We start from the raw sequence: 24,637 nt of genomic DNA on the forward strand, positions 1-24,637 counted from the left end.
AGAGTTGTCGCTTCATTTTGAGGACCTCATGATGTCTTTATGCATCTATAATATGTGTCTACTCAGCTTCACAGTGTAAATCTTTACTTGCTATCTCTGCCCCAGCTTGTGCCCTTCTTGAAGGCAGGGGTCATGTCTCAGTACCTGTGAGTACCAAGTATCTATCATGCGAGCTAGCACCTAGTAAGTCCTTAAGAAATTCGGAAATTCATCCCCATCATGGCACCTATGGCAGTCATGGATGGCTGCAATAAACTTCTTTTGCCCTAAAAGGAATGGGAAGGGAGACACAGAAGGGCCAGAATTTGCATATTTGCACAAGGGACGTTGCCTTATTCATTTTACCCCGTTCTCCAGCCACCCTTGGAGGAAACATTGCCACAACGTGTTCACAGATAAGGAAACTGAAGTTCTGAGGCAGGAGGTCATTTGCACAAAGGCAAACCCCCTGAAAGCTTTTGTTTACTTACTTATTTATTTATTTTCTGAAAAACATGTCTGTTAATTCACCACATCACATGTGCCCCTTCAGGAAAGAGTTATTTTGGTGTGATGATAGTTGAGTTTTAATTTCCTGTCTTCCTATCAGGACCCAAGCTTCTGATTATATTCACAGTGACAGCTATACAGAGAGAAGCTTTTTCCAACAAAGTGTCATTGTCAGCAGCAGCTCTTAATCTGGGGTCTATGCTGGAGGTTCATGAAATTTCATGGGAAAATAATACATCTTTACTTTTGCCAGCCACTCATTGAAATTTAACATTTCTTTCTATTACAAACTCGGGCAACAAACATAGGTGTGTCAGCAGCACCTGTGACTTGGTCACCAGTAGAAATTACTTATAGTTTTATATCATATTTCATTTGTTGTAAATGTCTTAAAATATACTTTTTGGCTCATCATTGCTTTGAATTTATGGTTGTTACTATATATGCTACTAGATATTTTTACTTAATGTGTCAATAAAGGAACATGTAGATTATGTTACAATTGATTTTTAAATACATTTTGATAAATGGTTTATTTTAGAATGCCTTTTCATTTGATTTTATCCATATAAAAACACAACTCTAAGTTGTGGTCCATAGGCTTCATAGGCTTTACCAGACTGGAAAACAGGGCCTGACACCAAGTTAAGAATCCCTGTTCTCAGGGCTTGAGTCATTTTTAGGATTGGTGAAAAGCAGGCTATTGTTAGTAACAATTACTGTAACAATACAAGCAAATGTATTGGTCTTCGTTATGGACTCAGTGCTTTGCAGCATTTCACGTGTTTTTATTCATTCATTTGTCCAATACAAATTGGGGTGCCTGCACAGTGTTCCAGGCACTGTTTAAGGCACTAGACTTCAGTGAGCATGACAGAGCCCTTGCCTTCATGGAGATTTTATTATCTAATGTAATCCTCATGAAACCTAAGAATTAGGTATTATAATCTACGATTTATGTATGAGGAAACTGAGACTCAGAGAGGTTGAATAAGTTGTTAGTTTTCTCTGCAAATGAGCAGCAGGGCCTGGGTGTGTGAGCCCAGGGCTGGTTCCTTATAATAACACAGTCCCTTGATTTCCTCAGGTTCAAAACAATGAATTCTCATTTTTGCTCTCTCTCTGTCTCTGTCTCTGTCTTTGTCTCTCTCTCCAATCTTGTATTTTCACCTTATTTCTGAAAGTGAAATTGACAACTGGAAGCAGTTGTCAGCCTTCTTTGGAAGCCACATTACGTTATTAGAAATTGGAGCTGGAAGAGCCCTTAGAGATCACCCCATCATTGTAGAAATGTAGACTCTGAGGCCCAGAGAGGGTAGAGGATCACCCAGAGACACACAGCAGAGGGAGGCTAAGCTGGACCCTGATACTATACCTGAGCCTCCAGGCCATTGCTCTTCCTTCTAGAAGTCACAGCCCCATTTACTGTCTAATGCTGGGCTCTCCTGGCTCGTGGCAACCCCCTCTGCCATCCAGATCACCAGTCTCTCATGCCCCTGAGCAGCGGGGCACACCTGAGTTTGGGGAAGGTGCTGGCTTTCTGAGCAATCATACCTGAGACCCCAGGACTTCCCATCTTAATGAGCTGCTTCTGTCTGAGATGAGAGCTGGGAGGAGCCCTCAGTGACTCCATGTGGGTAATTTATGAATAAATAATCCTCAAGTTTCAGCATTTGCCACTGAAATTTTTTGTTTCTTTTTCAAAATAAGGATGAGATTTGCAAAAGGTAGGAGAAAGGGGTGGGTGAAGAGGAGAATTTCTTTTTTAAAAAAATTAAGTTCTGGAATACATGTACAAGACGTTCAGGTTTGTTACACAGTTAAACTTGTGCCATAGTGTTTTGCTGCACCTATCAACCCATCACGTGAGTATTAAGCCCCACGTGTATTAGCTGTTTATGCTGATGCTGTCCCTCCCCCAGCCTCCTGACAGGCCCCAGTGTGTGTTGTTCCCCTCCCTATGTCCATGTGCTCTCATGGTTCAGCTCCCATTTACAAGTGAGAACATGCAGTGTTTAGTTTTCTGTTCCTGCATTAGTTTGCTGAGGATAATGGCTTCCACCTCTAACTGTGTCCCTGCAAAGGACATGACCTTTCTTTTTATGGCTGCATAGTATTCCATGGTGTATATGTACCACATTTTCTTTACCCAGTCTGGCATGATGGGTATTTGGGTTGATTCCATGTTTTTGCTATTGAGAATAGTGCTGCAATGAACACACACATGCATGCCTCTTTATAATGGAAAAGACTTATATTCCTTTAGGTATATACCCAGTAATAGGGGGTCAAATGATATTTCTAGTTCTAGATCCTTGAGGAATTGCCATACTGTCTACACAATGGATGAGCTAATTTGCATTCCCTCCAATAGTGTAAAAGTGTTAATATTTCTCCACAGCTTTGCCAGCATCTGTTGTTTCTTGACTTTTTAATAACTGCCATTCAGATTGGCATGAGATGGTATCTCGTTGTGGTTTTGATTTGCATTTCTCTAACGATCAGTGATGTTGAGCTTTTTTTCATATGCTTGTTGGCTGCTTAAATGTCTTCTTTTGAGAAGTGTCTGTTCATGTCCTTTGCCTACTTTTTAATGGGATCATTTGTTCTGTTCTTGTAAATTTGTTTAAGTGAAGAGGAGAATTTCTATGACTAAGTAGTCAGAACAAGCACAGGGAGGAGAAGATGGATTTTTTGCCAGAGGAATGATGATCTCTGCAATCAGATGGACTCCATGGTCACTGTGCATGGTGGGGGTGGGAGTGGAGGACACACATCATCACAGCTCTCCTGTGGACAGCCTGGGCGTGATGAAACCCTGCCAGATCACAGGCTGGTTTGGTTTCAGGGCCTGATATTTTCCAGGGAAATCTGCCCTAACTGCACACTCTCATTCCCAAATCCCTAGATTAGCTTGGTCCCTCTGCCATATGATCTTATTGTATTCGGTATTTTTAAAGCATCTATCACAGTTTGTAATTATAAATTTAGGTATAGATAGGGGCATAGGCATAGATGTATAGATATGAAAATATAGACATAGATACAGATACAACAGACATAGCCATAGCCATAGACACAGACACACATATTGATATTGAGGCAGGTATTTGTTGAGTGACTGTTCCAATAACTACCTGTGTTGAAAACAAGTGCTCGGTGTAGCCAAAAGAAACCCACGCTTAGACAGAAAATTTCTCAGCAAGGCATGTTTACTTCTGCAGAAGGGTGCTGCTTGTGCTGGTTACAATCGCAACAGCACACTGAACAAAGGAGAGAAGGGGTTTTTAACCCTAATGCAGTTCCTGTTTGTGTGTCCTTCCCCTATTGGCTGGGGTTGGACCGCACAATCTAAGCTGATCCCAGTTGGCTGAGACTTAAACTTTTCCAAATAGGGTAGATGCCCGATTTGTGAAAAAAAGAAGGGGGTAGGTTTGGTTTACAATTTATGACCAGAAAGTTGAGTCTTTGAAGAGGAACTTACTTGTCCCAACAACTGTAAGCCCTAGAGGGACAAAACCCATGTTCGTTTTGCTCTTTTCTGTATATAGGCACACCTCAGAGATATTGTGTGTTAGGTACCAGAACACCGTAATAAAGCAAATATCACAATAAAGTGAACTATACAAATACTTTTGTTTCCTAGTGCATATAAAAGTTATTTTTTACTCTATAGTTTATTAAGTGTACAATTGCATCATGTTTAAAACATAATGTACATACCTTAATTAAGAAATACTTTATTGCCAAAAAAAAAAAAAAGCTAATGGTCATCTGAATCTTCAGTGAGCCATAATCATTTTGCTGGTGCAGGGTATTGCTTCAATGTTGACAGTGGCTCACTGATCAAGGTGGTAGTTACTGAAGGCTGAAGAGGCTGTGGCAATTTCTTAAAATAAGACAACAGTGAAGTTTGCTGTAACAATTGATTCTTCTTTTCACAAAAGATTTTGCTGTAGCATGTGATGTAGTCTGGTAGCATTTTACCCACAGAACTCTTGTTGAAAGTGAATTTATTCCTTCAAACCCTGCCACTGCTTTATCCACCAAGTTTATGTAATATTTTAAATCTTTTGTTCTTATTTCAGCAGTATTCACAGCATATTCACCAGGAGTAGTTTACAACTCAAGAAACCACTTTTCTTTGGTCATCCACAAGAAGCAACTTCTCATTAGTTTTATCATGAGATTGTGGCAATTCAGTCACATCTTCAAGCTCCACCTCTAATTCTAGTTCTCTTGCAATTTTCATATCTGTAGTTATTACCTCCACTAAAGCCTTGAACCCCTCAAAGTCATTCATGAGGGTTGGAATCAACTTCTTCCAAACTCCTGCTAATATTGATATTTTGACCTCCTCTCATAAATCAGAAATGTTTCTCATGGCATCTAAGATGGGGAATCCTTTCCAGATGGTTTTCAATTTATTTTACCCAGATCCATCAGAAAAATCACTATCTATGACAACTATAACCTTACAAAATGTATTTCTTAAATAATAAGACTTGAAATTATTTCTTCATGAATGCGCTGCAAAAAGGATGCTGTGTTATCAGGCATGAAAACAACATTAACCTCTTATGCATTTCCATCACAGCTCATTTTTCTGAGCAGGAGTTCTCAACAGTGGGCTTAAAATATTCCGTAAACCATGCTGTAAACAGATGTGCTGTTATTCAGGCTTTGCTCTTCTATTTATAGAGCACAGGCAGAGTAGATTTAGCATAATTCTTAAGGGTCCTAGGATTTTTATAATGGTAAATGAGTATTGGCTTCAACAGCTGCATTAACCCCTAATGAGAGAGGCAGCCTGTCCTTTGCATCTTTGAAGCCAGGCTTCTCCTCTCTAGCAATGAAAGTCCTAAATGGCATCTTCTTCCAATACAAGGCTGTTTCATCTACATTGAAAATCTGTTGTTGAAGATAGTCACCTTCATTAATTATGTTAACTAGATGTTTTTGATAACTTGCTGCAGCTTCTATTAACACATCAGCACTTGCTGCTTCTCCTTGCACTTTTATGCTACGGAGATGGCTTCCTTTCTTAAAACTTATGAATCAATCTCTGCTTAAACTTTTCTTCCACAGCTTCCTCACCTCTCTCAGACTTCCTAGAATTGAAGAGAATTAGGACTGTGCCCTAGTTTGGGCTTAAGGGAATATTGTAGCTGGTTTAATTTATCCACACCTCTAAAACATTCTCCATAACAGAAATAAAGCTGTTTCACTTTCTTATCATTTGTGTCTTCACAGAAGTAGCACTTCTATTTTCCTTTAAGAACTTTTTCTTTGCATTCACAACTTGCCTAACTGGTGCAAGAGGCCTAGCTTTTAGTCAGTCTTGACTTTCTACATACCTTCCTTACTAAACTTAATCATGTCTAGCTTATGATTTAAAGTGAGAGATGTGTGACTTTTCCTTGCATTTGAACACTTAGAGGAAATTGTAGGGTTATTAATTGGCCTGATTTCAATATTGCTGTATCTCAGTGAACAGGGAGGCCTTACATTTACCGAGTAAGTTGGCCACCTTATATGAGCGCAGTGAGGGCTCCCCAAAACAATTACAATGGGAACATCAAAGACCTTTGATCACAGATCACCATAACCGATATAATAATAACACGATTTTGAAATATTGTGAGAATTACCAAAATCTGACGCATAGATATGAAGTGAGCACTTTCTTTTGTAAAAGTGGCACTGATAGACTTGCTTGATGTAGGGTAGCCACTGACCTTCAACTTTTAAGAAATAATATCTGCAATGAACAATAACGTGAGGTGCAATAAAATGAGGCTGTGTCTATACCCACCCTCCAACTCCAGGGGTGAGTGCTGGGTAAATATTTGTTAAATGCACAAACTCATTTCCAAAACACAACAGCCCTTTATTGAGGATCTTTATCTGTTTGAGCCTGGTGATAAGAGACTTTCATATTTTTTAACTCTTTGAATTCTGACCCACAATTCTGTGAGTTGAATATTATTGCCTCCATCACACAGATGGACAACAGACATTACAATCATTTTTTCTTTGTTCTAAAGACTGCACAGCTGATGGACCTTATTGTGCCTTCCTTCTCTTCCTTCAACACCTGTCCTTATTCAGTGAACAGCTGCAGCAGGCCCAGTGCACTGAGAGATGTGACCGAGGAGGACTCTAGGCATGCAGGAAGCTTACAAGCTACTCAGAGGCACAAGACAGTCACAGGAAGTTATGAGACCACTCTGAACAGCAATATATATATCTCAACCCAAATTAGTGCAAACCACAATTGCTAGAGGAAGGAGAATGTTAAGTGTCAGCTAAAACACCAGTCCCAGAATCTCTGGGTGGAAAGAACTCTTAAAGAGAAAGGCAGGACACTAGAGTCCGAAGTCAGATACACCCAGGGTGAAACCCAGCTCTGTCACTAGGACTCACTGCCGGTCCTCTCACCTCTGTAAATGCCAAGTCCTGCACGTGAGTGTGTACATTTCTTTTCAAATTGAAAAACAAAAAACAAAAAACACCAGATGTATTAGTTTGTTTTTGCAGGCTATAAAGAACTACCTGAGACTGGGTAATTTATAAAGATAACAGGTTTCACTGGGTCAGTGTCCCACAGTCTGTACAGGAAGCATGGCTGGGAAGGCCTCAGGAAACTGAGTAACATGGTAGAAGGGGAAGGGGGAGCAGACATGTCCTACATGGCCAGAACAGCAGGAAGAGAGCAAAGGAGCAAGTGCTACGCACTTTTGCACAACCAGATCTCGTGAGAATTCACTCACTACCACGAGAACCTCAATGGGGAAGTACACTGCCTCCCCGCTCTGCCATATCCAATCACCTCCCACCTGGCTCCTCCTCCAACACTGAGGATTACAATTCAACATGACATTTGGGTGGGGACACAGAGCCAAACCATATCAACAGGGATAATAGCACAATCCCATAGGCAATTATTAAATGAGATAATCTATATTAAGCCAAAGTTCTCATGTCATAAATTCTCAGTAGATATTAGACCTTGTGAATATTGTTATCACCATAATATTGTACACCCTCTCCCCTGGAGCCCTGATTCCTTCCACAACTATCCCAGGAAAATGGCCATCCCTCCTCAGTATGCATTCCTGAAGGCTGGAGCAGTAAATTGGAAGAGAGTGTTCCCTTGCTGAATATTGCTGGCTTTGGAAAAGTTCAAATCTACTTCCCTGTGGCTTGTGCCACCTCACCCTATCCCTCCCCTGGAAGATGTTTTTCAAGAAATCCTTATAAAGCAGTCACCATGTGCCAGGCACTGTCCTAATGCTTTACCTACATTATCCATAACAGGTCTCAAAACAGCCTCAAAATGGTGCCTGAGTTTCTTTCTCCTATGAAATGGGAATGTATCATTTACATCACTGTGTTTTTGGGGAGGATTAAGTGAGTTGATACATGTAGTGCTTAAACCATTTATTGGCACAGTATGAACGCACAATCAGCATTAACTATTATTGCCATAATGATTTGTGTAAACTATTCATCTATGGTATTACTCTAAATAAAAGAAGGATCTGCTTTTAAATTTTTGGGTGGCAGTCCATAGCTTCCAGGGTAAAGTCCAGAATCACCATGGCCTGGCACACAGGAATCTTCTCTAGCCTGGCTCCTGGCACTCCTGCTGTTTCAGCCTTTGCCATATCTCACCTCCTCCTTCACAGTTCAGCATTTCTGCATCTCTTGAAGCCTCTCAATCAGGGTATTCCCTCTCCTACCTCTAGGCCTTAGCATATTCTTTCCCTCTGCCTAGAATTTATTTATCCCACTCTATTTATCCCCCTTTACCTAATTTCCACCCATCCTTTATGTCTCAGGCTCTACATTACCTCCTCCAAAAAGCCTTCTCTGAGCTCCTACTTCCAAGGTGTGGCAAGAGAGAGAGTCATCTTTTTAGTCCTGTGGCCTCACTTATCTTGCTAAGTTAGTATTTTTCTTCCTGCCTAGCACACGCTATGTCACATCCATTCCTATGTCTCCCAGGAACCCAGCCGAGTGCCCAGAACAAGCCCAGCACCAATGAAACATGTTTAACTGAGTAATGGACCATGTGGGTCTCAGATCTTTCATCCTTTCTCCTCCGTTGAGCTTCTCAACATTCTCAAGGCATGGGTCTTGCAACTTTGAGGGACTTTCCGGTACTATTAATTATTATCAGTTGTTAGGCACTTACTGTGTGCCAGGCATTTGAACACATTTGCTCTAATCTATTACTCATGCTACCTCTGCTAGCTAGGTATTAATACCCCCATTTTACAGATGAGAAAATTGAGGCTCAGGGTTTAAGAGACTTGCCCAAGGTCTCTGGATCACCTGAGGTCAGGAGTTCAAAACCAGCCTGGTCAATATGGTGAAACCCCGTCTCTACTAAAAACATAAAAATTAATCTGGCGTGGTAGCACATGCCTGTAGTCTCAGCTACTTGGGAGGCTGAGGCAGGAGAATCGCTTGAACCCGGGAGGCGGAGGTTGCAGTGAACCAAGATCGCGCCATTGCACTCCAGCCTGAATGACAGCGTGAGACTCCGTCTCAAAAAGAAGAGGCTTACCCAAGGTCTCATAGTGAGTGAAGCTGGGATTCCATCTCAGGGCAGCCTGACTCCAGACAAACTTGCCCTCTTGTCTATTGTTCTACACTGTGGCTCATGCTATTAGGGGCTGAGAAGGCTCCCTAAATCCCAGGGCAGGGGGAGCTGTAAGATATATGAAAACATGTATCAACATAAACACCTGTATATGAATGTTCATAGCAGCATTATTCATAGTAACTGAAAAGTGGAAACAACCAAAATGTCCATCAACTAATGATGGATGAATATAATGTGGAATATCTATATAATGGAATATCATTTGGCAATACAAAAGGAACGAAGTAGTGATACATGCTGAAGCATGGATGAACCTTGAAAACACTATGCTAACTGAAAGTAGCCAGTCACAAAAGACTACAGATTATATGACTTAATTTACATGAAGTGTTCAGAGTTGGTAAATCTGTAAAGACAGAAGATTTGTGGTTTCCCAATACTAGGGGCATTGGGAGGAAGTAGGCAGTGACTCATAATAGAGGCAGGGTTTCTTTTTGAGTTGATGAAAATATTTAAATATTGATCACTTAAACTGTACCCTGCTTAAACTGTACACTTTAAGTAGGTAAATCATATGGTATGTGAATTATATCCCAACAAAGCTTTCTTTCTTTAAAATTAAAAAAAAAAAAAAAAACTGAGCTGGAATTTTTGTTTGTTTGTTTGAGATGGAGTCTCGCTTTGTTGCCCAGGCAGGAGTGCAGTGGCGCGATCTCGGCTCACTGCAACCTCCGCCTCCCTGGTTCAAGCAATTCTCTTGCCTCAGCCTCCTGAGTAGCTGGAACTACAGGCACCCACCACCATGCCCAGCTAATTTTTTGTAGTCTTAGTAGAAATGGGGTTTCACCATGTTAGCCAGGATGGTCTCAATCTCCTGACCTGGTGATCTGTCTGCCTCAGCCTCCCAATGTGCTGGGATTACAGGTGTGAGGCACCGTGCCCACCAGGAGCTTGATTTTTATCAGTACCTTGTCTTAGGTTCCTCTTTCCCAGGGAGCTTAGGAAACAAGGTTGCCGGCTATTACCAGCGAATGATTAATCTGCATCAGTGGGGGACTTGTCACTGTCTTGGCTTGGCATCATCCATTCACATCTCTCTCTGAGTGACACAGACCTTTCCTGGTATTTATTAACAGTGGGCTATGTCAGCATCTGTTCCCAGCCACCCTGCCTAATGCTCACCCTGAGTGGGGCTTGGGCTGATTCAGCCAAATGGAATCCAGGTGATGCATTTGCACTTGACCGGTCAGGTAATGAGGGGATGGCTGTCTCACCCAGTCTGGTGGGGTCTGGCTATCTCTGTTTTGGAACCAGTATTAACAGAAAAAATAATAATTTGTATGTCAGAGATAGAAAGATGTTTGGAACCTTTTACACAATGTCTGGGTTATATAGGAACAGAAACAGGTGCTGGGAGGCCAAAGAAAAGCCATAATAATAATCAGCTCAGTACGTGGTATGCAGCAGGTGCTCAGATATTTATTGAATGAATAAACAATGAATTAAGTTTGCATTAGGTTTTAGGGTTTGGAAAACACATTTCCATATCATGTTATTATATCCTCATAATCATCTACAGAGTTGAGAGTGAGACAGATATTGTTCCCATTTTACAGATGAGAAGGCTGAGTTTCAGAATATTCATGTAGGAGAAAGAATGTGAAGTTGGACCTACCTGGGTTCAAATCCTAACTCCAACACTGACTTCAGGGTTTTCACATCTAAAACAGAAAATAATTCATCTGGCTTTGTCTTTCTATAAATATAGTTTTTGTTTTGTTTTGTTTTGTTTTGTTGAGACAGGGTCTCACTGTGTCACACGGGTTGGAGTGCAGTAGCATGCTCACAGCTTACTGAATCCTTGACCCCCACCTCCCCAAACTTGCCAGGCTCAAGCAGTCCTCCCACCTCAGCCTCCTGAGTAACTGGTACTACAGGCACACATCACCACACCTGGCTAATTAAAAAAAAAAAATTATAGAAATGGGATCCCACTCTGTTGCCCAGGCTGGTCTTGAACTCCTGGGCTCAAGCTATCCTCCCATCTCAGCCTCTCAAAGAGCTGGATTATGGGCATGAGCCACTACACCCGTCTTTAATACAGTTTTATTGAAACATAGCTACATTTATTCTTTTGTGTGTTGTCTATGATTGTGTATCACAAAAGCAGAGTTGAGTGATTGGGACAGAGACTGTATGGCCTGCAAAGCCTAAGATCTTTACTATCTAGCCCTGTACAGAAAAGTTTGCCGAGCTCTGTTCTGTAGAGTGGTTGAAAACCCTCCACACAGTTCCTGGAGTGTGGTAGGTATTTAATTGAAGTTGGTCTTTTCTCCTTCCAAATAAAGGCACAGATAATATGGCGAGTGACTTCATCATGATCCTTTCCCTAAGATTTTTCAAACCCTGTAAGGACCACAATGAAACATGAAGTGTCTAGAGTGAGAAGAGCCAGTGCAGTGTTAGGAGCACTTTGATAAGAGTCAAGGACTGAGGTGTTTTATTTAGTTCTGGCTCTGTCCTACCAAGCAAATGTGGGCACATTCGCCCTGTGCCCTGTGTAATTGCATGAATTGTGTCCCCACAAAATTTGTGTTCACCAGAACTTCAGAATGTGGCCTTATTTAGAAATAAGGCCTTTGCAGATATAACTAAGAAAAGGTTACAACAGATTAAGGTGGACCCTAAACCCAACTAATGGTGTCATTTTTTTTTTTTTTTTTTTGCTTTGCTTTTTTTTTTTTTTTTTTGAGACGGAGTCTTGCTCATCGCCCAGGCTAGAGTGCAATGTGATCTCAGCTTACTGCAAGCTCCGCCTCCTGGGTTCAAGCGATTCTCCTGTTTCAGCCTCCCCAGTAGCTGGGATTACAGGCACCCGCCACCACGCCCTGCTAATTATTGTATTTTTAGTAGAGATGGGGTTTCATCATGTTGGTCAGGCTGGTCTCGAACTCCTGACCTCACGTGATCCACCTGCCTCGGCCTCCCAAAGTGCTGGGATTACAGGTGTGAGCCACCACGCCCAGCCCAAATGGTGTCATTTTAAGAAGAGGAGAAGACACACACACACAGGCAAGAAGGCCATGTGATGATGGGGACAGAGGAAGGAGTCCTGAAGCTGCCAGTCAAGGAAAGCTAAGCATGGCCGGGAGCCATGGAAGGCTCTGAAGAGGCAAGGAAGGATTCTCTCCTTGAGCCTACAGAGGGACCAGAGCTCTACCAAACCCTGATTTTGGACTTCTGGCCTTCGGAATGGCGAGAGAATAAATTTCTGTTGTTTTAAGTGAGCTGGTTCATGGTACTTGTTATGGCCCTCCTAGTAAACTTCAACACCGTGCTTTCCCCTTCTGTTCCTGCATGGAGTGAGGCTATTGTGGATCACATGCATGACCCAGGAATCAGGTTATGGGAAGTACATAAAGACCGCCCAGGCTCTGCCCATTCTGTCCTCCTCTGCTAAGACAGAGAGATTGAACACAGATTCTTACTGGCCTTACTGTTAGGAGGGCTCTGACTTGCCCAAGATACAGAGTAAGTCGTTGAAGCTCAACTCAGGCAGCTCAGGACTCGAGGTCACGCAGATTCGAGTGCACAGCCTGGCCTCACTGCATCACGCCATTGAGAACTGCAACAAGTGACATAACTTCCCTAAGACCCTGTTTCTCCAGCTGCACATTGGGTATAAAACTGCCATTTCTAGGGCTCTTGTGAAAATCACAGATAATATTACAGGAAGGAAACCTAGTACCATGCTTAGCACATAGCAGGTGCCCAGGAAATCCTAACTAATGAAGAGGATATTGATAATTTTGGTGACTGCTGGCAAAAGTGGGATTCTCACCCTGGTCTCCTGATGCCCCAGGGCAGTGTCCATCAGTCCAGCCTGTCTCCGCCCCCAGTGCTCTTCCATTCTTCTCTTTGCTGCCACCCCCCCCACCCCACCCCGAGATTGGGGCAGCTCTAAGATCCGACAGACCTTAAACCCTGGGCTCCACAAGCGAGATGAAGGATTGAGCCACAGAGTTAAGAAAACGCCAGTGTCTGCTTTAAGCTCTTTTTCTGTCTTGTGCTCAGATTCTTCATTCCCTAGCCTGACACAATCACTTCTCTTGACTTGGTAATGGCCCCTGTGTCAGGTCTTTGTGTTTTAAGTAATGTTCCCCTCATGTAACTGATGTTTATGCGGAATCAATCCTTTTAAAAGCGGACAGCCTTTGTATTTTTATAACTTGAACTGTCTCCAGGTTCCACAGAAAGGTGACATGTTTTAGCTTGTTTTTCACTTCCCTTTCCTTGTTTCTTTGTTGTCCGGTTCTGCTCTCCATGGCTCTGTGTTTTCTTCTCTTTTCTTTTTCTTTTTTTGAGACAGAGTCTCACTCTGTCTCCTAGGCTGGAGTGCAGTGGTGCCATCTTGGCTCACTGCAACCTCTGCCTGCTGGATTCAAGCGATTCTCCTGCCTCAGCCTCCTGAGTAGCTGGGACGACAGGCACGAGCCACCACGCCCGACTATTTTTTGTATTTTTAGTAGAAACGGAGTTTCACCATGTTGGCCAGGCTGGTCTCGTACTCCTGACCTCAAGTGATCCGCCTGCCTCAGTCTCCCAAAGTGCTGGGATTACAGGCATGAGCCACTGTGCCGGGCCTCTGTTTTCTTTCTCACTCAGTGTCTTTCTCTTCCCTTTCATTCTGTCTTTTCTGCATTTGTCTCCTCCTGCTCCCTTTTCTCATTCCCCCTTCCATCTTCTCTCCCTCTCCTCAGCACACTTACTCATTTGTTCTGTTTACCTTGAGGATGTCTCCTCTTTTCATCTGTTTCTTATGCCTCTGTTTCTTTCTTTGCTTTCTTTTTCCAATTCTAACTTTTCATTTTTATCTGTTCACATTCTTTCTCTCCTCTATTTGCCTTTCTTTTCCTCTCTGTCTCTATGACCTGTGTCCCTCTATAACTCTCTGTCTCTCTGTCTGTCCATCTATACTTTATCTGTTTCCAGGTGACTGTATGTGTTTCTGTCTCTCTGTGTCCCTTCTTTCCTTCTCAACAGTTTCTCTATCTGTTTGTCTCTTATTCTCTCACTTTCTCAGGTCCTTCTGTCTTTTTTTTTTTTTTTTTTTGAAATGGGAGTCTTGCTCTGTCACCTAGGCTAGAGTGCAATGGCAGAATCTCGGCTCACTGCAACCTCTGCCTTCCGGGTTCAAGCAGTTCTCCTGCCTCAGCCTCCCGAGTAGCTGGGATTACAGGAACATGCCACCATGCCCGGCTAACTTTTTATATTTTTAGTAGAGATGAGGTTTCACCACATTAGCCAGGATAGTCCTGATCTCCTGACCTAGCCTGCCTAGGCCTCCCAAAGTGCTGGGATTACAGGCGTGAGCCACCGTGCCCAGCCGGGTCCCTCTGCCTTATCTCCTCCCCTTACTTTCCATTTCTTCTTCTCCCTTCTAGGGTATTAATATTTTAATAGGCTTAATGTCTTCCCAGGATCCTCAACTCTCTTCATGATTCAAAAGTGGCAAGTCTCCCCAGAGGTTCATTTCAGGAACTGTTAATTCTCCTCTCCCATAAACCTGTCACCTGGCTGCATACAAAGTTAGGAAGCAAGGGATAATCCTGGCAGCGCCTCATCCTTCTCCTTTGTCCCTGTGCTGCATCCCTGAACAGGAAGGATTTGGAACGGGGACCCAGAGTTGGGGAAACAGAGAAGACTGCCCTGCTGAGGAGGTTCTTAGTAAAACTACTCACTGGTGAAGACTGCGTCTAAGCCTTTGAGTGTTTTCTGTGTTTCATTCGAAAACGTTTACCTAGCACAGGTTCCTTCCAGGCCCCTGGAGGGCTAAAGAGAAATGAATAAATCTTGAGCCTTTTCCTTTAAAAGCTTATAGTCTCTCTGGGAGACTGTGAAGCTGATAATTAAGATCAATAAGTTAAAAGATTTAGCCAATATGCTCACAGGGAAAAGGAATTAATTCTAGTAGGGGGAAGCAGAGAAGGTTTCATAAAGGTGGTAACATAAAGCTACTGTGTAGTTCGGGAGTCAGGACCTTGCCTAATGTCACTGCCGTGTCCCCAGCACCTAGCATTGTGCCTAGTACATGGTAAGCACTCAGTAAGCTTGTATAATATATGAAAGAAAGAATGAATGAATGAATGAATATGAAGAGTTTTCAAAGACAGATTCTTAGGATTTCATCAGGTAAGCATTTGGAAATGGGCATCCCAGGCAGAAGGAAGAGCATGATTAGGGATGGAGAGAGGTGCCTGCAGGTACCACACCCAGATACCCTCTTCAGGGCCAGCCCATCCCCCCACCAGCTGTGGCTGTCAGTGACTAGGCATTGCCTTCAGCCTCAGGGAACTGGCTTATCCAAGTGTATCCCATTCCAGACAGCAGCCCCCACCAATGACTGGCTACTGTGGGGATGCAAAGGCCTGGATTCCTTGCCTTAATTCAGGACATCCATAAAGGGCCTTCTCAGCTCCAGAGCTCCCTGCAGGATCAACTGATGCTTTAGACCCGCATTGTAGGTCAGTCTCTCCCTTTACCAAATCCTGCCTTGTTTGCTTGCCATTTATTTTTTATTTTTTATTTTATTTTATTTTGAGACAGGGTTTTGATCATGGCTCACTGTAGCTCAAGAGATCCTCTTGCCTCAGCCTCCTGAGTAGCTGGGACCACAGGCATGCTCCTCTAAACCCTGTTAATTAAAAAAAAAACTTTTGTAGAGACAGGGTTTTGCCACATTTTCTAAGCTGGTCTTGAACTCCTGGGCTCAAGTAAGCCTCCTTCCTAGGCCTCCTAAAGTGCTGGGATTACAAGCGTGAGCCACCACGCCCAGCCCTTCCTCGCCTTCTACAGATGCATCTCCCAAGAGGGCTCGTCAATAAACCTCTTGCATGTAACTTTCCAGTTTAGAACCTGTTTTCAGAGATTCTGTGTTCAGGGAATGAGATGAGGCCTGTACCGAGTGGATAGAGATATGAGGAGAGGGTCAATGGGGCTGGACAGGTAATCAGGGACCAGATTATGAAGTCCGAATGCCAGAGAAGTTAATTTATATTTTTTCTCTAAGTACTGGGAAGCTATTGATCAGAGGAGTATCTAATTAGAGCTGGGATTTACCAAGTTCACTGACAGTCAGTATGAAAGATGGGACAGAAGGGGTAGGACTGGAGGCAGGAAATGAATTAGGAGTTTCAAACCTGGTCCAAGCCTGAGGTGGAGAAGAATGGGAGAAGGTATGCAGGATGGTGCAGAGATACCCCCTCTAGTGTGTGCTAGCCTCTTCCTGCTTCATTTCCCTTGCTTCACAGCTCTGGACCTCATGAGGCACAGACCAGGGAAGGATATGTGCTTCTTCTCACTGCTCATGGTGCTCCTTTAAAATCTCCTGTAAGTGTGGAAATCATATACCCCAGTGCAAGTGTATCTCTTATTTTGGGCCCTTTCTGCAGAAGACAGCATCAGAAGCTCCCATCTGTATCCTCCATTGTAGAGAATTCCATCTCATAAAATTTTGGCAGATCCATGGATTATGGTATCAAGTCTAGTCTTATCTTTTAAGAACCTCATTTGGGAGGAATCATGTATTTCCCTGGAATCCCATGACCTTTCCAACAACTGTTGCTGACAGTCTCGATGGTGTGACTTATACACAATAGTCTGAAAAATAAGGATCTAGGGCCCTAGAGGGTCAGACTCCTGTGTTTATGTCTTGGCTCTGCTGTTTATAGACTGTTGGATTTGGAGTCAGTCCCACAATCTTTCATGGTTTCAATTTTATATTCACAAAGTTGGAATAATAGGAATGTGCCCAATTGCAGAGTTGCTATAGGGAGCTCTGAAATCTGTAGAAACAGGTAGGATGCAAGCTAAGAGGTAGTGAGAAGAGCCTTCTCTTTGGACTCAGCTGGAAGTTAATACAAACTTCACTTCTGTCACATTGTAAGCTGCTGGCCTTCAGCAAGATACTTCACCTTGCTAAGCCACAGTTTACTTATAGTAAAGTGTACATCTCATGACTGCCTCCAAGAATCATAAGTATTAATGAAATAAAGAGTATAGAGTTCTAGGTCTATTTCTCTGTATCACAACTTGACAAGCACTGTGTCATATGATGGTATACCTGTTGTTGTTTCCTTTTTGTAATATTGATTGTTATTATTTTCCTGATTATAAATAAGTTATGGTTTCAAATGTATTGAATTCACATTTTTTTAAATCTAGGGATGCCAATGTCTCTGGGGTTTAACCATCCCCTTTCTCTCCAAGGGAAGAAGCGATGCTGTCCACATACTTTGAAACCATCAATGACCTGCTGTCCTCCTTCGGGCCAGTTCGTGACTGCTCTCGGAACAATGGGGGCTGCACTCGCAACTTCAAGTGTGTATCTGACCGGCAGGTGGACTCCTCAGGATGTGTGGTAAGTGCCCATTGGCCCAGGAACATGGCAGTGGCCCAGGTGCTAAGGCCACCTGCTGGAAGCCCTGCCCTGTGAGGGAATGCTGGTAAGGAGGATAACACTCGCACTACCCTCACCTACCTCTGCAGCCTTCAGCATGCCAACCTACCTTGGTTTCCTCACCTGTAAAGTGAGAACATTATACATACCTCTTGGAATTGCTGGAAGAATGAAACAAGATATTATAACTTAAGTGCCCACCACACAATAGGTCTTGGAGAACTTCTGACCTTCAGAAGCTTACAGTCCATTTGAGAGTAAGACAGGGAATGCCTTGCCTCTGTGAATACAATAGTAGGGGGAATGTCAATGAGGTGTAACTAGTATGGACAGGAGGTGCTTTGGTGTGGTCCAGAAGAGAAAGTTTCAGCTGGGACCTCAGTTTCATAGAAGGCTTCCTTGGAACGTTGGCTTTTGGCTTTCGCTTTGGCTTCAAAATTGCCAAAAGATGAGTCAACTTACATTAGGGAAAGAGGGGAGACAGCCAAGCAAAGACATGAAGGAAGGGAGAGGCAGCCTTGTTTGCTTGGAATTTTAGTATCTAGTGTGGGACAAGGTCACAGAAGAAGAAGTGGGAGGGTTCCTGTTGCTTGCAGAAGGGTGTGCCAAAATTGATGGTTTTATAAGAATGACCTAAGATACAGGGTTTGACCTCTAGAAGCTTTTATTCTAGAGAGGAAATTAGGTCCCAGGAACCTGACTTTTTAACGTGTGTGTGTGTGTGTGTGTGTGTGTGTGTGTGTGTGTGTGTGTGTATGTGTATGTTGGGGTATCTTGAAAATACACTTGGGAAACATTGCCACATAGGCTAAACTCAGCCTGGCATTCAATGTTCTTCTTTCTGTAGTCCCTTTTCAGTCTCTCCAGCCACATCTCTTATTGCTTCATTTCAATCTACACTAGAGCCTAATGGAGCTAATTAGATGGGGTTCTATGAACTTGCCTGCCTGTTTCATTCCTCAGAACCTTTTCTTGTACCTTCTCTCTGCCTAGAAAGAATTGCTTTCCAAGCCTATGAAGCAAACAAGTGAACATCTTTCCCGAGACATCTCCTTTATAAAACCTTTTCCCTCCCCACAGGTGACCTTCTTTTCCATACAGTATCCTTACTGTATGCTGTACTTAGCTTTATTAAGTCACTTGTGACACATTATAGCACAGACTGGCTTTTCAGTTTATGTTTCTTAAAAAACTGAGGGAGAACCCAGGGAATCTGTTGATTTGGCTCAACACCCCAAAAGTACCCATCTCAGTAAATAAAGAAAAAAGAAAGAAGAAGAAGCGAAGGATAGAAGCAGGGATGGGAATCCTGCTGTGGACAAGGCTGTCTGAATAAGACCCAAGGGAGATAGAACACACACTTGGCCCTTAATGCAGCTACACACCAGCTGAGAAACAGACAGAGGTCAGGAGATCAATATGAAGAAGCTTCTAGAATGAGATAATGCAATGAAACTATATTTGAGATGCAAAGATCAACAGATCTTCAGAGGTGAATGGGCAATTAGAAATTTTAGTGATTAGAATTCTCAGGATTACAAGTGATAGAAACTAAACTCAAACTAGTATAGGCAAAAAAAAAAAAAAAAAAAAAAAAAAAAAAAGGAAATGCATTGGCTTAAGTTGAAGTCTGGACAAAATTGGATTGAAGGGCTCAAGCAATGTCATTGGAATCCCCCTGCTAATCTTAGCTCTGCTTTCCTTAGCACTGTGCCATTCTCGGGCCAGCTGCAGTCTGGATGCAAGTCCCATAGGACAAAAACGCCTCTTTCCTAGTGCCTCCAACTACTGTCACCAGATTCCTTCTCATTGGGCCAACTTGGTTGTCATGCCCATCTATCCCTGCACCAATTACTGGTCAGGGGGATTAACTGGGCTCATCCCAGAGCGAGCCATGCCTGGAGCTTGCACCAGGAGGCAGCTACACCTGAAATGCATGGCCCTGAGATGGGGGAAGGCATAGATTCTCAAGAAAAACTGGGGTGCTGGCAATAAGAGTTGTAGATGCTAGATTGATATACATCAACAGCTGTCTGCCTCAGACCATTGAAACCTAACCCTTCATATAGCACATTGGAAAGGTGCTATTGGGGGAGAGGAGGATTTGCTCAAGACTTAAACCCAGCCAGTGGACAGGCAGCTCAAAAGGATGTCCTGTGTTATGTCCAGAACATGAGGCTGACCTTTTTCAAAGGATTAAGTTGTCTGCCTCTTTCCTTTTTTCCATTAGTTCTCTTTTCTCTAATCAAGATCCTTGTCTTTTTTCTTTTAGGATAGACATCCCATAGGAATGAAACCTCAAATACAGAGGTGTGTGTGTGTGTGTATAGGTTGGGCTTATGTCTCTTTGTCTTTTATTCACATAAACTGGAACAATTAAAAGAGAAAGAAAGAGAAAGAACATTCATTCCCTAGGGGATAAGAGAAAATTCAACGGTCTGATGAAGTTGTCAAAGACCCTCCTCCCTAGATTAAGGATGTAATTTTAAAAGCACTACTTTAGGGTTCAATGGATGTAAGGCAAGCTCCTCTCTGTGCTTCAGAATAGACAGGGCAATCCCACGTTTATCCTGAGATTTTAAATCCCTTTCATTTCTCTGTAGACTTTCCATCATGTCTGTAAAGAGAAACTTCTTCTCTTAGGTCACCTTCTAAGAAATTCCTTCAGGTATTACATAATAATGCCTTATATTTTTAGAATACTTTAGAGTTCTCAAAGCATGTCTACAAGCTAAGAGCTCATCCTCACAACAAACCTGGGCAGTAGTAGATTCCCTCAGGAATGCGGAACAGGCTCAGGAAGCAGTGACTTTCAAGGTCTTACCACCAGGTGGCAGGGTGGAAGACCAAGACTGTGTCTCACTATCAGTCCTCCTGCCAGGGCCACTTTGGCTTGCTTTCCCACACTGGGAGCTGAGATGAGTTCTTGTTGAAGAATCATGGAAAGGAGACTGGGCTGAGTGATTTGGGCTAAAGCCTGGATTTAGGCATTAGAATGACCATAGCTTTGGAGTCTATGTTGACTTCATTAGCATCAGTTTCTTAATCTTTCAAAAGGGAGCAATGGTACTTATAAATTTTTCTTAAAAAAAAAAAAAAAAAACTCAAAAGGCTCAAAGAACATAACTGACAATGATCTGGGATTTACAAAGTACCATTTATAAGTGAGATAATGAGACCACATTACTGATATTTGTATGTAGTGGATATATATGCGGCCACACAAATTTAGGAGCACAGCATATCTAATGTTCTATAACGTTTCTGTAACTGAATTTCATTTCATTTCTGTTCCATTGTTAGTGGAAACTTAACTCTAGTCAATTTCAGTTTTTTTCTGCCTCCCATCTCTTAACTGAACATTTGAGTTCAAAGGGCCGATGTACCCGTAAGGCCTAGGAGCTAAGGGGATGTTTGGTGCTGGGCCATCACTTTTTAATCTGGTACCTGCTCCTTTATTTGACCCTTGTCCATCACTCTCCTTCCTCTCCATTCCCACCTGAATCACAGGTGTGTAGTACAGCTGCTGCCTCATCTGCTTTATTCCACCACAAGGTCATTTAAAGCCAGCTGACTCTGTCCACCAGCTAGCTTTTCCAGCCTCTAGAGGGCATGAGAAATGTCTAACAGTTCCACCTGGAGGATCTGAGAAAACCTGTCTGGAGCTCTTTTGATCTAGACATGCCAGGAAAGGATCTATACTCCGCTGTTTTCACAGTGGGGAGGAGCACTCACTATGCTTGCTGTCAACCTGTGCTATATAGCAAGGGATGCCCAGAACCCCTTTACCTTCATAACCCTCAAGCCCACCTGATATTCTGTATCCCCTCATCCCCTTCATCCACTCATGGGCTTAGCCTGGTAAGGATAGAGGATGGGACCCCTTTTACGATACTCATTAGCATTTTCTAGATTACTTTGTTTGACTTCCAACATTCCTCTCTTCCACCAGCTCAAATGACCTTTACTTCTTTGTGGATACGAGGGAAGATAATTCTCTAACAGATCACAGATTCTTCTGTTGTTTTATTATTGTCATTATAATGATGATTATTGTTTTACCTTCTATAATAGCTCTGCCTTCTAGACCTCAACTTTTGAAACACAAGATTTTAAAAATCTGACATATTTTTGCTCAGCTTTCTGGTTCTGCTGTGGGAGGCTTCCCTTTGGATAATGTGTTTCTCATACAGGTAACTGGTCAATTGGAGGATGGCCACAAGATGTGTAGTAGGCAAAATAATGACCCCTGCAAAGATGTCCACATCCTAATTCCCAGAACCTGTGACTGGTATGTTACCTTTCATGACAGAGGCAGGAATTAAATTTGCATACAGAATTAAGATGACTAGCTGACCTTAAAAGAGCGAGAGTATCTTGGATTGTCAGAGTGTGCTCAGGAAGGCAGAGGAGTGGGGTAGAGAGAGGCAGCATTGCCAGTTATGAAGTTGGAGGAAGACAGTTACGTGCTAAGGAAGAGAAGTGGTGTTTAGAAGCTGGAAAAGCAAAGAGACAGACTTACCTCTGGAACCTTCAGAAAGGAATGCAACCCTGCCAACACCTAAATTTTAGCCCATTGAGACCCAAGTTGGACTTTTAAATTGTAGAACTGTGAAATAATAAATTTGCGTTACTTTAAACCACCAATTGCGTAGTAGTTTGCTACAATAGCAATAACATACTGATAATAAGTAAAAGATCACATGAGGAGGGTGATACAGTAAATAATATATAAATAATTATGCTACTATTTTTATTTTCAGTTATTTACAAGGAGATCATATCCCTTGACCAGGGATAGAGGAAGTAACAGTGAATGAAACATCAGAAAAGAGAGGGAGCCTGTGTTCCCCTTCAGTATTTCCAAGAGTGAAAAATTGTTGTGTGTTGGAAATGTTATAAATCTGACAAACATAATGATGTCAGCAAGGCACAGTATGAAATGTAAGCTATGGGTCCATTTATTCTGTGTGGCAGTATAAACACTGCAAAATTTTAATCAAGATAGAGAACAAAAACAAAGAAAACTGCAAGTACTTAATCACAGCATCGTATGGAGGACACTTCCACCACCATCTCTAAGTAACTGCTGCCCCCGGACGCATTTTACTAATGCCATTCTTTTATGTTTTTCTAGTTTTCCCAGCATGGGAAGCCTTTTGATGAACCCAACACCAGACAATCTGGTGATCGCAATACCCCTTTTGAAGTATCAGTTCATAGCTCACTTTCCTGGTTCCAGCTTTCTATTATTGTGTAACAAACTACCCCAAAACTCAGTAGCTTCACACACTCTTGTTTTGTCTATAGTTTTTTGAATCAGGACTAGGTGGAGGGTACAGCTGGTTTGTCTCTGATCAAAGACAGATGGGACATCTGGGGCTGGAGGAGTCATTTGCAGAAGGGTTCCTTTATTACTTGTCTGGGGCTAGGACTGGCATCATTGGTGGTTGACACTGGCTATGCTGAACCTGAGCTAGGGCTGTCGACTGGATAGATGATTTTATCATGGGCTCCCCATTTGGCTTGGGCTTCTCACATCATGAAACCTGGGCTTACCAAGGGACCATCCCAAGATGCAGCGTTCTAACTGCCTAGGCAGAAGCTGCAAGGCTTCTTAGTCCCCAGCCTCAGAAGTCTCAGAACATCATTTCCACCACATTCTATTGGTCAAGCACGTCAATAAGGTCAGCCCAGATTCAAGGGGGAGAGAGCTAGATTTCACCTGTCAATAAGAAGAGTAGCAAAGAATGTGTGGTCATCTTTAGTCTACCCATTTACCCATTGCATGGACACAGACAAGGGCTACTAGAGCCAGAAGGGACCCTCTCCCATTATACAAACAGAAAAACAACGGCGTAGAAAGATACAGAAATTGCTCAAGTTCATGTAGGGAGGTAGTAATACAACCTAGATTTAATTCCAAGACTCCCTTCCAGTTGCACATTCCAACAGCTAATGGCCCCATAGCATCACCTTTGTCACTGTATAGTATAATTCTTTATTTTGCAACATTCCTGTATCCAGCACTGTGAATGGACCAGGAGCAAAACACCACAAGAGTTACGCCTTGTTTTATAAGCCCCTTTAGAAGACAAGACAGACCTCAGCAGGATTGCAGCGTAACTTTGAACAAACCACTTTGTTTCTCTGTGTGAGAATTATCTGAGAGGATTGGTGTGAGTATTGCAGAGAAAAGAATGGTCATAAGAGAGAACTGGCATTCACTGAGCACCTACTATGTGCTATTTTGCCTATGTTCATGGCAATTAATGCCTATAACTGTCACCTACCTGGAACTATCATGTCCATTTTCCAAAATGAAAAGCTAATAATATAAAAGCAACCATCCATACAAAGACTGTGCCAAGCATGGTTCTAAGTGCTTTGCTTCTTTCAACCAACCTTATGCTCACAGTAATAATATGAGCTAGATATTATTACCTTCACTTCACACATGAGAAAAATAAAACTATCTGGTAGGAAACTGGGGTATGTGGAGAAATATAATGGAAAAGGAGGATAGAAAGGAGGGGCAACATTGAATAGTCAGGGCCTTCATAGAAAGGAAGTGGAAGGATTTGCATACTTGCTGGGTCCTAGAGTGATGATGTCTTTCAGGAGGAGCCTGTATGGTCAGTTATTAGCCCTGCCCTTGAATTCCAGACCAATTTCAAACTGATCACACACTCCTCAACCTCACAAATCACCCATTCACATTTCTGCCTCCTCGGCCCCATCTTTTCAGGAGGAGCCTGTATGGTCAGTTATTAGCCCTGCCCTTGAATTCCAGACCAATTTCAAACTGATCACACACTCCTCAACCTCACAAATCACCCATTCACATTTCTGCCTCCTCGGCCCCATCTTTTTCTTTTTTCACTTTGACCTAAAAAACCATCTGGCCTGCCAGATATTAGGAAAGATCACAGGATCCCTGATTGCACAGAGGTGCTGAAAGAATAACAACAAGAGGCTGCCTTTCTAAAAGTCAAGACAAATAAACATATGGATTTCCATTTATTATAGGCCAGGGACCTTATAGCATTTCTCAGAGGGAGGCAAAAACTGGAATC

At 42.6% G+C, this 24,637-nt stretch overlaps 1 protein-coding gene across 6 annotated transcripts in view; it reads left to right on the plus strand.

The window, feature by feature from the left end:
• Positions 1-24,637, plus strand: part of ASTN2 (astrotactin 2) — a 985,877-nt gene that overhangs the window by 541,197 nt on the left and 420,043 nt on the right. For all 6 annotated transcript variants that reach the window (XM_015116965.3, XM_015116967.3, XM_015116966.3 and 3 more), the window contains one exon: positions 17,372-17,522. In XM_015116965.3, the coding sequence (XP_014972451.3) occupies positions 17,372-17,522 (151 nt within the window). The remainder of the gene's footprint in view (positions 1-17,371; positions 17,523-24,637) is intronic.

The sequence above is a fragment of the Macaca mulatta genome, chromosome 15, assembly GCF_049350105.2.
Source record: "Macaca mulatta isolate MMU2019108-1 chromosome 15, T2T-MMU8v2.0, whole genome shotgun sequence".
NCBI lineage: Eukaryota > Metazoa > Chordata > Mammalia > Primates > Cercopithecidae > Macaca > Macaca mulatta.